The sequence below is a fragment of the Salvelinus sp. IW2-2015 genome, linkage group LG12 (genome assembly GCF_002910315.2).
Source record: "Salvelinus sp. IW2-2015 linkage group LG12, ASM291031v2, whole genome shotgun sequence".
Taxonomy (NCBI): Eukaryota; Metazoa; Chordata; class Actinopteri; order Salmoniformes; family Salmonidae; genus Salvelinus; species Salvelinus sp. IW2-2015.
In genome coordinates this window covers 1,366,464-1,382,794 of record NC_036852.1, presented here as the reverse complement: position 1 = coordinate 1,382,794, position 16,331 = coordinate 1,366,464, and the positions used below count along the sequence as shown (strand labels likewise).

The 16,331-nt window shown below is 42.0% G+C and overlaps 1 protein-coding gene across 2 annotated transcripts in view; it reads left to right on the top strand.

Moving 5' to 3' along the window:
- The window catches only part of LOC111970860 (beta-1,3-galactosyltransferase 1-like), a 136,781-nt gene extending 120,784 nt beyond the window's left edge, over window positions 1-15,997 (top strand). For both annotated transcript variants that reach the window (XM_023997584.1, XM_023997583.1), the window contains one exon: window positions 13,566-15,997. In XM_023997584.1, coding sequence (XP_023853352.1) covers window positions 13,845-14,834 — 990 coding nt within the window. In that variant the 5' untranslated portion in view covers window positions 13,566-13,844 and the 3' untranslated portion in view covers window positions 14,835-15,997. The remainder of the gene's footprint in view (window positions 1-13,565) is intronic.
- Window positions 15,998-16,331: the final 334 nt, after the last annotated feature.

Here is a 16,331-nt window from a genome sequence, read left to right as displayed (position 1 = left end):
GCATGTTTTTGCATTTAGTATTTTATTGCTTCACGTCGTCTATTGTTGTTTTGTTTTAGTTTTTCTTCTCTAAATAAAGAGAAGATGTATTTTCACACGCTGCGCCTTGGTCCTCTCTCTCCCCTTGACGATCGTCTACGAATTACCACCAAACTCATAGGAACGAACCGCCGTTCTGTACCACCACTCATTCATATATCTTTATGTACATATTCTTTATCCCTTTACACTTGTGTGTGTGTGTAAGGTAGTAGTGTGGAATTGTTAGGTTAGATTACTGTTGGTTATTACTGCATTGTCGGAACTAGAAGCACAAGCATTTCGCTACACTCGCATTAACATCTGCTAACCATGTGTATGTGACTAATAAAATTTGATTTGATTTGATTTGATTTTGATTTATGTGTCTGCCATTCAATTCGCTCCATTCTAGACATTATTATGATCCGTCCTCCCCTCAGCAGCCTCCACTGCTGCCCATGTAATTACTATAGGGTCAGGTCCAGTCTTAGATATAAGGTGGCTGTTGATAGGCTGCCTTGAATTAATCCATGTCACTGTATCGCTGCCTATGGGGGCCCACAGTGCTGCATTCCCAAGCAGCCTCCATCTGACTGACTCCACAGCTTGCATTTCAAAGAGAATGAAAAGTGGGTCTCTTGAGATTTCCCAAAGTTGCAGCAGCAGCTTTCCGAGACATACCTCATTGACAGCAAGACTTCATGTCTGGCTAACAATATATCTGAAACGGCATACTCTATATTCTATTTGGATGTAGGGGGATTTCCATTTCAGTCTTAAATCTGCCTTTCGTACTCCTTGATTTGATTGAATGATATTACAGTTCTATATTACAGTTCTATATTACAGTTCTATGTTACAGTTCTTTCCCTGCTTTCAGATATAGTTACATCTGATAATCACAGGGAGATGGGAGCTTCTTTCATGAAGAGATGGTAGGCATCACATCTGTAGGGGGTAGTTATGTATTTTTCTCCCTTTCCGCCTTTTATCTCGAGATAGATCAGTAAATTAGACAGGGCGGCGTGAGACGTCTACCTTTGGTTTGGCATTTGATGGATGTGATGTATGATTTATTATAAAGCAGCATGTTCCTCTCATCTTATGAGCTGAAGTCCATCTCTGAAACACTCAATTTTCTCAGTCTACTCAACAATAGCCTCTACCTGAACACTTGTTGTGAATTGTCCGTCCCTAATCACACCCTTCTAGCCAAGGACATTTTCCGCTTAAATAACAACGTCGGGTTAACAACTTCAGTTAATTAGGACAAAAAGAGAGGCTACTCAGAAGAGAGTAACCATCAGGCTGGTCTAATGTTGTGGCGCATCAGAGTCAGTATATTATACTCTCTCTGGGAGGAAAATACCTTTAACTGGCTCCAGCCTTCATCAACACAGAGTGCTTGTGTATTATCACACGCACACACACACACACAAATGAACAACACAAAAACACACACACTAAGGAGAGGGTGAGCCATGATTTATAAGGCTGCTAAATTGTGTTCTTCAAGGAAGGGGGGTGCTTGTGGGGATTTAGAGCTAAATGGTTTAATCCAGACAGATGCATTGCATTTTCTCCCCCATCTCTCCAGCCCCCACCCAGTCCAGTGTGAAGACAGTACTTCCTTTCAATTACCCAGAGTGCATTGTTGTCTGCCAGTTGTCAGTCAGGAGCGGTGACAGGGCTGCGGCGTGGTGGGACGACAGTGGCTCTCTTTCTTCTTTCTTCATTCCCTTCTCTCTCTCTCTTTCTCTCTACACGAGGCTTTACTGTCTGCTTCCTGCTGTCATGACAACCAATACAATAGCTCACATCAGTCAAAGACTGCTGTTGCTTGATGTTAATAGGCTTCTATTGTCATTTATACCAAATACTTCATTTGTGAATTAAGCTCTACAACGCTTCATTGAGTGAAGGGAAAAAGTTTAACTAAGTTTTATTGAGTGTAATGATTTTTTTTTTGGTACATTTTCGGTTAAAATTATTCATCTTTAATTTTTTTTTATTTTACCATTATTTACCAGGTAAGTTGACTGAGAACACGTTCTCATTTGCAGCAACGACCTGGGTAATAGTTACAGGGGAGAGGAGGGGGATGAATGAGCCAATTGTAAGCTGGGGATTATTAGGTGACCGTGATGGTTGAGGGCCAGATTGGAATTTAGCCAGGACACCGGGGTTAACACCCCTACTCTTACGATAAGTGCCATGGGATCTTTAATGACCTCAGAGAGTCGGACACCCGTTTAACGTCCCATCCGAAAGACGGCACCCTACACAGAGCAGTGTCCCCAATCACTGCCCTGGGCATTGGGATCTTTGTTTAGACCAGAGGAAGAGTGCCCTCTACTGGCCCTCCAACACCATTCCAGCAGCACCTGGTCTCCCATCCAGGGACTGACCAGGACCAACCCTGCTTAGCTTCAGAAGCAAGCCAGCAGTGGTATGCAGGGTGGTATGTTAGAAATGTTGAGAAAAAGTTAAACAAAGCTTTGTTGAAAGCCTGTCTTTTCCGTTTCCGTTATGGCAATCCCAGGATCAGGGAGAAAACATGAATATGATACTGCAATGATATCCTGTTGATATCCTGTTCATTAATAGCATCTGCAGGTCAAGGTGTTTCTCTAAAAAAGAACCTACTTCAACATGAGGGGAGAATGAATACTTTAAAAAATATATATATATTTAACCAGGTAAACTAGTTGAGAACAGTTCTCATTTACAAATGCGACCTGGCCAAGATAAAGCAAAGCAGTGGTGACAGAAACAACAACACAGAGTTACACATGGAATAACAAGCGTACAGTCAATAACACAATAGCAAAAAATTAAGTCTATATACAGTGTGTGCAAATGGCATGAGGAGGTAAGACAATAAATAGGCCATAGTAGCAAAGTAATTAGAATTTAGCAGATTAACACTGGAGTGATAGATGAGCAGATGATGGTGTGTAAGTAGTGATACTGGTGTGCAAAAGAGCAGCAAAGTAAATAAAAACAATATGGGGATGAGGTAGGTAGATTGGGTGGGCTATTTACAGATGGACTATGTACAGCTGCAGCGATCGGTTAGCTGCTCAGAAAGCTGATTTTTAGAGTTAGTGAGGGAAATGTAAGTCTCCAGCTTCAGCGATTTTTGCAATTCATTCCAGTCACTGGCAGCAGAGAACTGGAAGGAAAGACGGCCAAAGGAGGTGTTGGCTTTGGGGATGACCAGTGAGATATACCTGCTGGAGCGCGTGCTACGGGTGGGTGTTGTTATCGTGACCAGTGAGCTGAGATAAGGCGGAGCTTTACCTAGCATAGACTTATAGATGACCTGGAGCCAGTGGCTCTGGCGATGAATATGTAGCGAGGGCCAGCCGACTAGAGCATACAGGTCGCAGTGGTGGGTGGTATAAGGCGCTTTGGTAACAAAACGGATGGCACTGTGATAGACTACATCCAATTTGCTGAGTAGAGTTTTGGAAGCTATTTTGTAGATGAAATCGCCGAAGTCGAGGATCGGTAGGATAGTCAGTTTTACTAGGGTAAGTTTGGCGGTGTGAGTGAAGGAGGCTTTGTTGCGAAATAGAAAGCCGATTCTAGATTTGATTTTGGATTGGAGATGTTGGATATGAGTCTGGAAGGAGAGTTTACAATCTAGCCAGACACCTAGGTATTTGTAGTTGTCCACGTATTCTAGGTCCAAACCGTACAGAGTAGTGATGCTAGTCAGGCGGGCAGGTGCGGGCAGTGAACGGTTGAAAAGCATGCATTTGGTTTTGCTAGCGTTTAAGAGCAGTTGGAGGCCACGGAAGGAGTGTTGTATGGCATTGAAGCTTGTCTGGAGGTTTGTTAACACAGTGTCCAAAGAAGGGCCAGAAGGATACAGAATGATGTCGTCTGTGTAGAGGTGGATCAGAGAATCACCAGAAGTAAGAGTGACATCATTGATATATACAGAGAAAAGAGTCGGCCCGAGAATTGAACCCTGTGGTACCCCCATAGAGACTGCCAGAGGTCCGGACAACAGGCCCTCCGATTTGACACACTGAACTCTGTCTGCGAAGTAGCCGATAAGAATGCAGATAAGAATGCGGTGATTGACAGAGTCGAAAGCCTTGGCCAGGTCGATGAAGACGGCTGCACAATACTGTCTTTTATCGATGGTGGTTATGATATCGTTTAGTACCTTGAGCGTGGCTGAGGTGCACCCATGACCAGCTCGGAAACCAGACTGCACAGCGGAGAAGGTACGGTGGGATTATAAATGGTTAGTGATCTGTTGATTAACTTGGCTTTCAAAGACTTTAGAAAGGCAGGGCAGGATGGATATAGGTCTATAACAGTTTGGGTCTAGAYTAAGGGGGATGACCGCGGCAGCTTTCCAATCTTTAGGGATCTCGGACGATACGAAAGAGAGGTTGAACAGACTGGTAATAGGMGTTGCAACAATGGCGGCGGATKATTTTAGAAAGAGAGGGTCCATATTGTCTAGCCCGGCTGATTTGTATGGGTCCAGTTTTTGCAGCTCTTTCAGAACATCTGCGATCTGGATTTGGGTGAAGGAGAAGCTGGGGAGGCTCGGGCAATTAGCTGCGGGGGGTGCGGAGCTGTTGGCCGGGGTTGGGGTAGCCAGGAGGAAAGCATGGCCAGCCGTAGAGAAATGCTTATTGAAATTTTCGATTATCATGGATTTATCGTGGTGACCGTGTCATCTAGCCTCAGTGCAGTGGGCAGCTGGGAGGAGGTGTTCTTGTTCTCCATGGACTTTACAGTGTCCCAACATTTTTGGAGTTAGAGCTACAGGATGCAAATTTCTGTTTGYAAAAGCTAGCCTTTGCTTTCCTGACTGACTGTGTGTATTGGTTCCTGACTTCCCTGAACAGTTGCATATCGCAGGGACTATTCGATGCTATTGCAGTCCGCCACAGGATGTTTTTGTGCTGGTCAAGGGCAGTCAGGTCTGGAGTGAACCAAGGGCTATATCTGTTCTTAGTTCTACATTTTTTGAAAGGGGCATGCTTATTTAAGATGGTGAGGAAATAGTACGTCCATCTGTCATGGAAAGGGCTGAGGTTTCTAGTACTACTTTCCCTGTACCATTTAACAGAATCAGCTGACACTGGGATCTCCAGCACAAATAATCAGTCTAAGAGAGAATAATTAAAGGAATTGTACAGTACAATCCCAAGGAAATGACTGATGTAAAGCAAGCAAAATGTCTCTCTCTATTGCTCTCTCGCTCAGWGACTGAAATAATAGCGTGAACGGAACGAAGAAGGGCAGATGATTTAGTAGCGGAGATAGACTAAAAGAGAGAGGGGAATAGAGAGATAGATGAGAGGAAGCAGCCAGAGGTGTCCATAGAGATTGAATGGTTTATAGTGGCGTAAAAAAGCTGCCAGTAAGGTAGTGTGTTTTCAGTGGGTGTCTAAGACCCAGCAGAGCATGGGGAGAGGGATCAACAGTATCACTGAGAAAAAGGAGTGTGAGGGTGAGTGATAGAAAGAGAAGAATGATGGAGAATGAGGGGAGAGAAAGGGATGGAGGAGAAATTATGGCGAACAATGGGGAAAGAGAGAGGGAGAGAGTGATAAACAGAGATGGAGGAGGAATGATTGAGAAGAGAGGAGAGAGGTAGGGAAACATGATGAGATGGATTGAACTCCCAGTGAAAAGTGGTGGGAGGATGGAAAATGTGAGGACATAGAATAGATCATTCTGCCACTGAAAGAGATGGGATAAAGAATATGAATAGATGTAATAGTTGAAAGAGATGGGATAAAGAATATGAATAGATGTAATAGTGTCCACTCTCAAAGTGTGACAGATAAGGCAGGACCACAACTCCAGAACTGTGATGTCAAGCTAATCCCAAAAATCATGATAGCATCTCACCATTRTGAGCATCTCACTCAAAATGACATTTGTGGGATATCCACAGGACTTTCCTTTGATCACGCAACACAGCATTCAACTATGCCAAAACTATGTTCATTCCCAAAAGACATAGATTTCAGCCCTCTGAACATTTTATTTGTCAGAAAGATAATCCTTTGGATACAGTAATATAAATATTCACCTATGTTGATGCACAGATGTCATATTGCATTATCCGAAAGATTATCTTTGTGACAAATAAAAGGGACACATACAGTGGTTCCTCCTTTAAAAGTTGCGTCATACTGCCGCAGCATTCTGTGGCACGTCATTTAATTGTCAGCCATTTRTTCTTTTACTGCAAGTTATTGCTAGTTTGACCACCAGAGGGCATCTTTGAGAAGCATTAGTTAGTATGTTAGTTAGATGTCATATTGCATTATCATTAGTATTGGCATTACCAGAGAATTGAAAACCTTTTTTGTAATAACATAGTATATGGGAATGATTTTAAGAAATTTGGCTTAATTAATTTGATTAATATAATGGTGTTTCTATTCAGAGAAAAATGAAAAACGAAACCCTCAGGCTTTCCGTTAGGATGGAATGGAAAATATGGCGTTGTACAATGTGACGGTCGGGAATAGGCTACAGGATTGTAGGATTCTAAATTGTTTGCCTTCTTTAGTCAACTTTGTTCCAATATTTCTGTAAATCAGTGATATTTATTCCCGTAGTAATTCGTTATGGATCCATAACTAAATCAACATCTGCATTTTGAAAGAGTATTTTTTTATCATTATTTTATTAACGAAATGTGTTTGTTTGTTTATTAGGCTACTGTGCAGTCTACAATACATACTGTAGTAAACATGGGAAAGTGCTTGTTTCCTTACATAAGGGAGAGCAGGCCATGTCTGTACTACAGAATGTGGGGCACGCGGGAGACCGGGGTTCAAATCCKCGGTGGGGAGGAAGGAGTAGGCTGTTCTTGTAAATAAGAATTTGTTCTTAACTGGTTCCATATGTGCTATTTCATAGTTGTGATGTTTTCACTATTATTCTACAATGTAGAAAATAGTAAAAGTATAGAAAAATCCTGGAATGAGTAGGTGTGTCCAAACTTTTGGACACACCCAGTACTTGCTGGAACCGAAATTATGGCGCGGTACAACGTGACGGTCAGCAGTACAGTACTGGGCTATTTAGCTAAAGAATCCCAGCAGGGCACGAGGAAGGAGTAGGCTGTCCTTGTAAATAAGAATTTGTTCTTAACTGACTTGCCTAGTTAAATAAAGGTTACACCAAGAGCATAACATTTCTGCACRTTKATTTTCTAATTCTTGTCTAACCAATACCCAAACTGAGATTAACTGAAAATAAAAATCTCATTGATTTATCAAGACCAGTCCCCATGCTTGCCTCAGAGCAGCGCGTAACGGTGCTAAAATAGTTGTAGTCTTTTGCTTCTAACTTTTATATGCTCTTTAAATAAATAAGACCTACACCATTTTTAACAGCACATTACTCAACACTAGTGAGACTCATTTCACCTATGGTAGGCCTACAGTATATCGAGAGAAAAAAWATTKAATGACATGACTCTCCGCCAATAATTACATTTAGAGGATTGGAGGACTCTACATTAATATCTATGGGGCATTTTTCTTTAGGATCTGTGAGAATATCTGAGAATATCTACGTTTTTTATATATAATTATAGATTTATTCACAAAGTAATCGCTTTGTTTAAAAAGTAACGATATTTTGGAGATTTCGTTTTCATTTAAACTAGAGTGAGCGAGAAAAAGGCCATTCTTGAACATGGGGTGAGACATTCTCACTAATTTGTAAATAAAGCCAGTTTGTTATTTAGAATTATTTATTTCTGGAGAAACCTAACTTGATTATTTAGCAGATATCACTTTCTMATATTCATGAAGATGATGAGCGATTGGCAAAGGCAATCTGTAATCTGCTGGCATCACGGCACGACATCAACATCGCTCTAATCACAGTCAGAAGACAGTTGAAGAAACTTGTGTGGACTTATGGAAAYGCTCGGTAAGAAATGTTCTATATATTTATTTTTTTAATTATCAGAACATTAAGCATGTGTGTTCGCTTGTTTTGTACTGTTCTGTAGTTTCGACCCAATGATTCGTCTGACAAACAAAGAACTTTGCGTCCTACAGGTCCAGGCATGGATAAAAGCTGGCGAGACATTCAACAATGTCATCTTCACAGACGAATCAACCGTGGCCATTGAGTCCCAAGCATCCCCTCAAACTCCATGTGTGGGGGGCAATTTCTCGCCAGGGACCAGGCCTATATTTGATTTTTGATGGTAAGTTTGGCTATTTACAAAGCAAAAGGTACTTAAAATATTGTAGCCTACACCCCACGGACTGTTGTGTGTTCCACAATAATTCACTCTTGCCTCCTTTTTCAGGTATAATGGCTCAAGATTTCTTTGAGGAAGAAAACATCAAAGAGAAATGCTGGATCCTATGTCAGAGAGGTGTTTCTGGGACCACATCGTTTCTTTCATGGTAGGATTATAGCAATATTTTGTTACGTTTAGGCCTATTTACATGTATATTTCTATCATTGTACCTAATTTTAGCTGTTAGGCCAAATYTATTTTTTTCTTCTCCKAATGCAGAKAATGACCCAAAACACACTGACGCCCGGGTTTGCATTGCAAATGAGGGCAAAAACTGGGTCAAGACGCCAGCGGAGTAAGTAGACCTTTATGTCGTAAAATAAAGGTTCAATAAAAATAAGTWAAWAAAAGACCTACAACACCTTCMGTAGGCCTACAGTATATCTAAAAATATATATMTTTRCATCTCTACATGTAGGTCTCCTGATTTAAACCCGACCGAAGTTGTTAGGCATCAACTGAAAACGTTCATCCGTAACTCTGCCAAGCCMACAGMKKAAGATGAACTGGTCAAGGCCATCGAGATGTTTTGGCTAGAGAAAGCAAGGTTTTACCTGTGGTCGTGGAGCTGGGTGGAAGTGTGACTAAAATGTAGTTAATATAAACATCTGCATTTGAATGTCTTTTTTCTTGTTATTTTATTTTATTAACGAAAGTATAAAGATGTTGATGAAGAAATACTGTACTGCTGTTTTGAGTTAGAAATGTAACACTTTAGAGTACTTAAGCATCGAATACATTGCAAGTTGAGGGATTTTCACAACAGTAGCCGGGCTATAAAAAGTATATTGTCCTGCCAATAGCAAACATTTGCATGATGGACTACCACAATGCCACACATTATTTTTGTATCTACCTTTCCAATGACTTTTAGAGTTTGGGATTTACAAATGTGCACATTTAATTATTCGTTACATTGTTTTAGTTCGAACGTGCAGACTTTTTTTCTTTAAATTATTATTTTATGTAGGATGCTACATTTTTGACCAGTTGCAATTGTAAGTAGGCCTAATAAAAATCCTACTTCTATTAGGCTGTTTAGGCTCAGAGCCTACCTCAGCCAGTTAAGTTATTTTATATAGGTCTAGGCTCCGAAGAAATAGACTCCAACTAAGCCCTCTTGTTGTTTGTAAAGTCAAATTAAAATAAAGATTTTTATTGAAATGATTTGCTCGACTGGTGTAGGTTTCCTCCATCTGTTGGTGTGCAACACTTGCATAACAAGTCAGCTATATTTTCAGCACCAGCCACTGTTCACCTCCTATTGATTGCGCTGCGGTTTCCCCCAGTTGATTTTTAAATTGAACCTTTATTTAACTAGGCAAGTCAGGTACGAACAAATTCTTTTTTACAATTACGGCCTACCTCAGCCAAATCCGGATGACGCAGGGCCATTTGTGCGCCGCCCTATGGCACTCCCAATCACGGTTGGATGTGTTACAGCCTGAATTCAAACCAAGAACTGTAGTAAAGCATCTTGCACCGAGATGCAGTGCCTTAGACCGCTGCGCTACTCGGGAGTCATGACTAATTTATATATATATACAGTATATATATACAGTTGAAGTCGTAAGTTTACATACACTTAGGTTGGAGTCATTAAAACTCGTTTTTCAACCACTCCACAAATTTCAAGACGGCATTCTTTTCAAATCTGAGCTACAGTTGAAGTCGGAAGTTTACATGCACCTTAGCCAAATTCATTTAAACTCAGTTTTTCACAATTCCTGACATTCAAGCCTAGCAAAAAGTTCCATGTCTTAGCTCAGTCAGGATCACCACTTTATTTTAAGAATGTGAAATGTCAGAATAATAGTATTTCAGCTTTTATTTCTTTCATCACATTCCCAGTGGGTCAGACGTTTACATACACTCAATTAGTATTGCCTTTAAATTGATTAACTTGGGTCAAACGTTTTGGGTAGCCTTCCACAAGCTTTCCCCAATAAGTTGGGTGAATTTTGGCCCATTCCTCCTGACAGAGCTGGTGTAACTGAGTCAGGTGTGTAGGCCTCTTTGCTCGCACACGCTTTTTCAGTTCTGCCCACAAATRTTCTATAGGATTGTGGTCAGGGCTTTGTGATGGCCACTCCAATACCTTGACTTTGTTGTCCTTAAGCCATTTTGCCACAACTTTGGAAGTATGATTGGTGTCATTGTCCATTTGGAAGACCCATTTGCGACCAAGCTTTAACTTCCTGACTGATGTCTTGAGATGTTGCTTCAATATATCCACATAAATTTTCCATCCTCATGATGCCATCTATTTTGTGAAGTGCACCAATCCCTCCTGCAGCAAAGCACCCCCACAGCATGATGCTGCAACCCCCGTGCTTCATGGTTGGAATGGTGTTCTTCGGCTTGCAAGCCTCCTCCAAACATATCGATGGTCATTATGGCCAAACAGTTATATTTTTGTTTCATCAGACCAGAGGACATTTCTCCAAAAAGTACGATCTTTGTTCCCATGTGCAGTTGCAAACCGTAGTCTGGCTTATTTATGGCGGTTTTGGAGCAGTGGCTTCTTCCTTGCTGAGCGCCTTTTCTGGTTATGTCAATATAGGACTCGTTTTACTGTGGATATAGATACTTTTGTACCTGTTTCCTCCAGCATCTTCGCAAGGTCCTTTGCTGTTGTTCTGGGATTGATTTGCACTTTTCGCATCAAAGTACGTTCATCTCTAGGAGACTGAATGCGTCTCCTTCCTGAGCGGTTGTCACGACTTCCGCCGAAGTTGGTCCCTCTCCTTGTTCGGGCGGTGTTCGGCGGTCGATGTCACCGACCTTCTAGCCATCGCTGAACCTCTTTTAATTTTCCTTTGGTTTTGTCTTGTCTTCCATCACACCTGGTTCCAATCCCATCAATTACATGTTGTGTATTTTACCCTCTGTTCCCCCTCATGTCCTTGTCGGGGATTGTTTATTGGAAGTGCTTGTGCACGTCTGTCCTGGTGTGCGTCGGGTTATGTACCCATTATTTGATTGTTCTGTTTTCCGGTGGGATTTTTTGTTATTAAACTGTACCGTTTGGAAACACAGTTTTTGTCCACCTGCATCTGACTTCTCTGCCGCCAGTACGCACCCCTTACAGCGGTATGACAACTGCGTGGTCCCATGGGGTTTATACTTGAGTACTATTGTTCGTACAGATGAACGTGGTACCTTCAGGCATTTGGAAATTGCTCCCAAGGATGAACCAGACTTGTGGAGGTCTACAATTTTTTTGGTCTTGACTGATTTCTTTTGATTTTCCCATGATGTCAAGCAAAGAGGCACTGAGTTTGAAGGTAGGCCTTGAAATACATCCACAGGTAAACCTCCAATTGACGCAATAATGTCAATTAGCCTATCAGTAGCTTCTAAAGCCATGATATCATTTTCTGGAATTTTCCAAACTGCTTTAAGACACAGTCAACTTAGTGTATGTAAACTTCTGACCCACTGGAATTGTGATACAGTGAATTATAAGTGAAATAATCTGTCTGAAAAACAATTGTTGGAAAAATGACTTGTGTCATGCACAAAGTAGATGTCCTAACCGACTTGCCAAAACTATAGTTTGTTAACAAGAAATTTGGCGGTTCATTGGAACGTTTGGTGGTTCATTGGAACCACTCGATATGATTGGTCATTTAAAAACCTTGGGACCCAAATGCATAATGAGTGCTCTACCMCCCCTTGTGGTGGCSTGGASCAATGAAGCCGTGACGCTGGGTACCTCTAAATCCCGCGATGTAAGTTCCGAGGAACCACTGTACTGTGGGATTAATCTTTGGTATCGACATACAGGTAACTGCCAAAATAATGGAAACACTTGTGTAAATGAGGGATACAAAGTATAATGAATGCAGGTGCTTCCACAGAGGTGTAGATCCTGAGTTAATTAAGCAATTAACATCCCATCATGCTTAGGGTCATGTATAAAAATTCTGGGCAGGTCAATATTTTGGCTACRATGGCTATGCCCCCATCCACAGCGCACGAGTGGTCACTGAATGGTTTGATAAGCATGACAACTATGTAAGCCATGTGCCATGGCCATCTCAGTCTCCAAATCTCAACACAATTGAATTCTTATGGGAGTTTCTGGAGCGGCACCTGAGACAGCGTTTTCAACAAAACTCCAAATTATTGAATTTCTTGTGGAAGAATGGTGTCGCATCCTTCCAATAGAGTTCCAGACATTTGTAGAATCTATGCCAAGGTGCATTGAAGCTGTTCTGGCTCATGGTGGCCCAACACCCTATAAAGACACTTTATGTTGCCGTTTCCTTTATTTTGGCAGTTACCTGTACATTTCTGTATGGTGGGAAACTGTTTTTCATCAACACACCCATAAGACACACTTTTTTACTCCACACCACAATCAGTAGTCTCACTGCTGGAAGCAACATGTGCATGTTCCCTGAGTAAAACCCAGTAGAGTGCCTCTCACTTCTTGTTACTGTAATGATGGAAAAATGCACTCTTGACTTTGATCCAGGACCAGTGCTGTTGCTGTGTGTGATGGAAACACTCACTGAGCATGGTGGGCTTTTTATCAGAGCTGACTTTCTTTAATCATGTCTTTATCATCGAAGCGAAACAATGGTTATTTTGTGATTCATTTTGCTCCGTCATAAACCATTCTAAAAAGCAGTGTGTGTGCATATATACCCATGAGAATGCCATACAACTCATAATAATGGCGCCAGAGCATTGTTGCATTATTTCTCTGGATGCTACAGTACCTATTCCACCAAGCGAGGAAGAGCTCATTACTGAACAATATGTCCCGTCATAGAGAGAGAGAGAGAGAGAGAGAGAGAGAGGCAAGGATAAGGAGAGGATCCAGAGCATTTCCCTCGGGAGTGTTTCTTATTGAGGAGACTTTTCAGAGAGTAAGAGTGATATTGCTGATTTGACACGGCGTATGCAGCGAGGGAAGGACACGTGGAGATTAACAGTGTTTGTAAACACAAAGTAGCCAGAACTAAAGAAGAAGAAAAAGCATGCAATAAACATACCGCCAGCTTGGAGGAGTATTCACTCACCTAAAGCTATAGAGATCGTCTCACATGTTGAATTATCTGTTATCTGGGATTATAGGAAACAAACAAAGAGGATCTTTCTGTATGTTTTTCTAAGCTCATACTAACCCTCCTCATAACCACTCTAGTTTTGCCAAAGAGTTATGAAACATTCTTGTTAAGGCTTGACTAATTTTTTTTTATCTGTTTCTGTCTAGAATCAAGTGCTGGCGAGAAGAATGCAAGGAAAACACCCTTGGGACCTCTAATGGAATGGAATAGTACAATGGCTGCATTGAGGAAAAACGACAACCCTCCTTTTCAACCAGAATCCCACCGCTAGGCTGTATTAAAGCAGTCGAGGGTATTGAATTAATGTCAAGCGTCTCGTCTAGGCAGCATCATGCTGCACCGCTGGAAGTAGCTGGAGGACCACCCATGGAGATTCCGCCTTCTCAACGTTCTCAATGCTCCTAACACACACCAAGTAAACAGAAATGCCTTCAAAGGTCAGCTGCTTATACTTGTTGACGGTCGTTTGCTGGGCTAGCGCTCTCTGGTACCTGAGTCTGTCCCGTCCCTCCACCACTTACGTGGGCCAGCTGTCCATCCCCATCCGCCAGAAGACCAAGCTCACCAAGAACGTGACCTTTAGCAATATACGGACTCGGCCGCTCAACCCGCACGCCTTCGACTTTGTCATCAACGAGCCCAAGAAGTGTGAGACGGTGGCACCTTTCTTAGTCATCCTGATCAGCACCACCCACAAGGAGTTTGACGCACGTCAAGCGATTCGAGAGACGTGGGGCGACGAGAGCACGTTCGGCGATGGCGTTCGCGTCCTCACACTCTTCCTGCTTGGGAGGAACACGGACCCGGTGCTCAACCAGATGGTGGAACAGGAGAGCCAGATCTTCCACGATGTCGTGGTGGAGGACTTCATAGACTCCTACCACAACCTCACCCTCAAGACCCTGATGGGCTTGCGCTGGGTGGCCACCTTCTGCTCCAAGGCACAGTACGTCCTCAAGACAGACTCGGACATCTTCGTCAACATGGAGAACCTGGTCTACAACCTCCTCAAGCCCACCTCCAAGCCGCGGAGACGCTACTTCACGGGCTACGTCATCAACGGAGGTCCGATCAGAGACATGCGCAGTAAGTGGTACATGCCCAGAGACCTTTACCCTGAGGCTAAGTACCCGCCTTTCTGCTCGGGCACTGGGTACGTGTTCTCGGCGGATGTGGCCGAGCTCATCTACAAGACGTCCCTGCACACCAGACTGCTCCACCTGGAGGATGTGTACGTGGGGCTGTGCCTTCGCAAGCTGGGCATCCACCCCTTCCAAAATAGTGGCTTCAACCACTGGAAGATGGCCTACAGTCTGTGCCGCTACAGACGGGTCGTAACGGTCCACCAGATCTCCCCGGAGGAGATGCACCGCATCTGGAATGACATGACCAGCAAGAAACACCTCAAGTGTTAATCAGCTACCTACAGTTAGTGCCAATATGAGGAGGTCTGGAATTCTTCTTCTTCTTCTCCTTTATTGCTTCTTCTCTTCCTCCTCCTCTGCCCCTTCCTCCTCTTCCGATCTCTGCTTTTCTTTGTCAATGTACAGCACATGACCCTGAGGGAACGGTACTATAACAATAACCGTCTGGCCGTTTGCATAGTTCAAGAGACACTTTGCTAAAAGCCTCTTTATCAGACCGAGGTTACTCTCTGCTGTTGTAACTCCTGCATTCTCCCCCTTAGCTATTGATGAGTTTAAAGGCCACAGGTAAGAAAAGAAAATAATTCTATACATTTTCTGAAATATATTTGATTAAAATTACTCAATGACTTTATTTTACTCTATGAAAATCAAGTAATGTCCCACAATGCAATTTATGCAGTATGCCATTTGCACCATATATTGTTTATTAGATGAAATCACTAAAACACAGAGGTAGAAGCTTAGCAGTGGGACAGAATAGCTCAGATGCAATCAGGCTAATCTATGTAGGCAACGCTGCTAATTTACAGAAAAAGTCTGGCCCCATTACTGAAGTAGTAGGGATGATAAGAAATACCAAGATATACAACCTATGTAAATGTTCTGCTGTCAGTTAGGTTGATAATGAATGTCCACTCTTAATTTCCAGTCTTTGTATATTTAATAAAGATGTATTTGTGGGATGTACTGTTTTGGTACCGCAACAGATGTTGTCATAGTGAAAAGACCATGATAWGTTCACAATGTAACAACGTCCTGTAGACATAGATTGAGTGTTCATTGGAATGACCTAAGATTGTTAGAACAGTTCAATGGACCTACTGTGTGACATGACGGACATACTTGCCTCTGCAATTGAGTTGTAATATATTGTTTTAAAGATCAAACATATTTTCTTACTATGTATTTGGAGTCCTTTGTATTGTACTARGTAGAGAAAGACTTCATTTCTTGAACACCAGTATTTCTTATGGGACTGTACAAATGGCGATGTAATGATATTAACCACATGCATTCCCAGGTGAATGTTATTCTATCTGTATGTGATGTGCAATAATTTTTTTGCTCTTTAAGCCGTGCTGTGACAAGACAGACTGCAGAGTGTTATATTTTATATTACTTGAAGCCGCATTACATTAAAGACTTGTTTCATTTTAGAGTGCATTCTTTTTTTCCACGTATTTGGGATTTAAAAATGCTGTAATTTATTGTGTGTGATCCTAATAAGAGGGCAGTTTATAATATTGTTTAATTATTCAATGGGTTTTATTTCAATACATGCAGTAGACTGCCAAATACCTATTTATACCTGAATTAATGACTTCAGCTTTACCCAAGTCCCTCTCTGTAGTTGCAGTGCATCCGGTAATGAATTGTCAACATGTTCGGCGCTCATTAAGATTGCCTATCAACACAACTCTCTGTGTAAAGCTCTCAACACGCCATGAACAACTACTCAGAGAAACGCCTTCGTGCTATGACTCT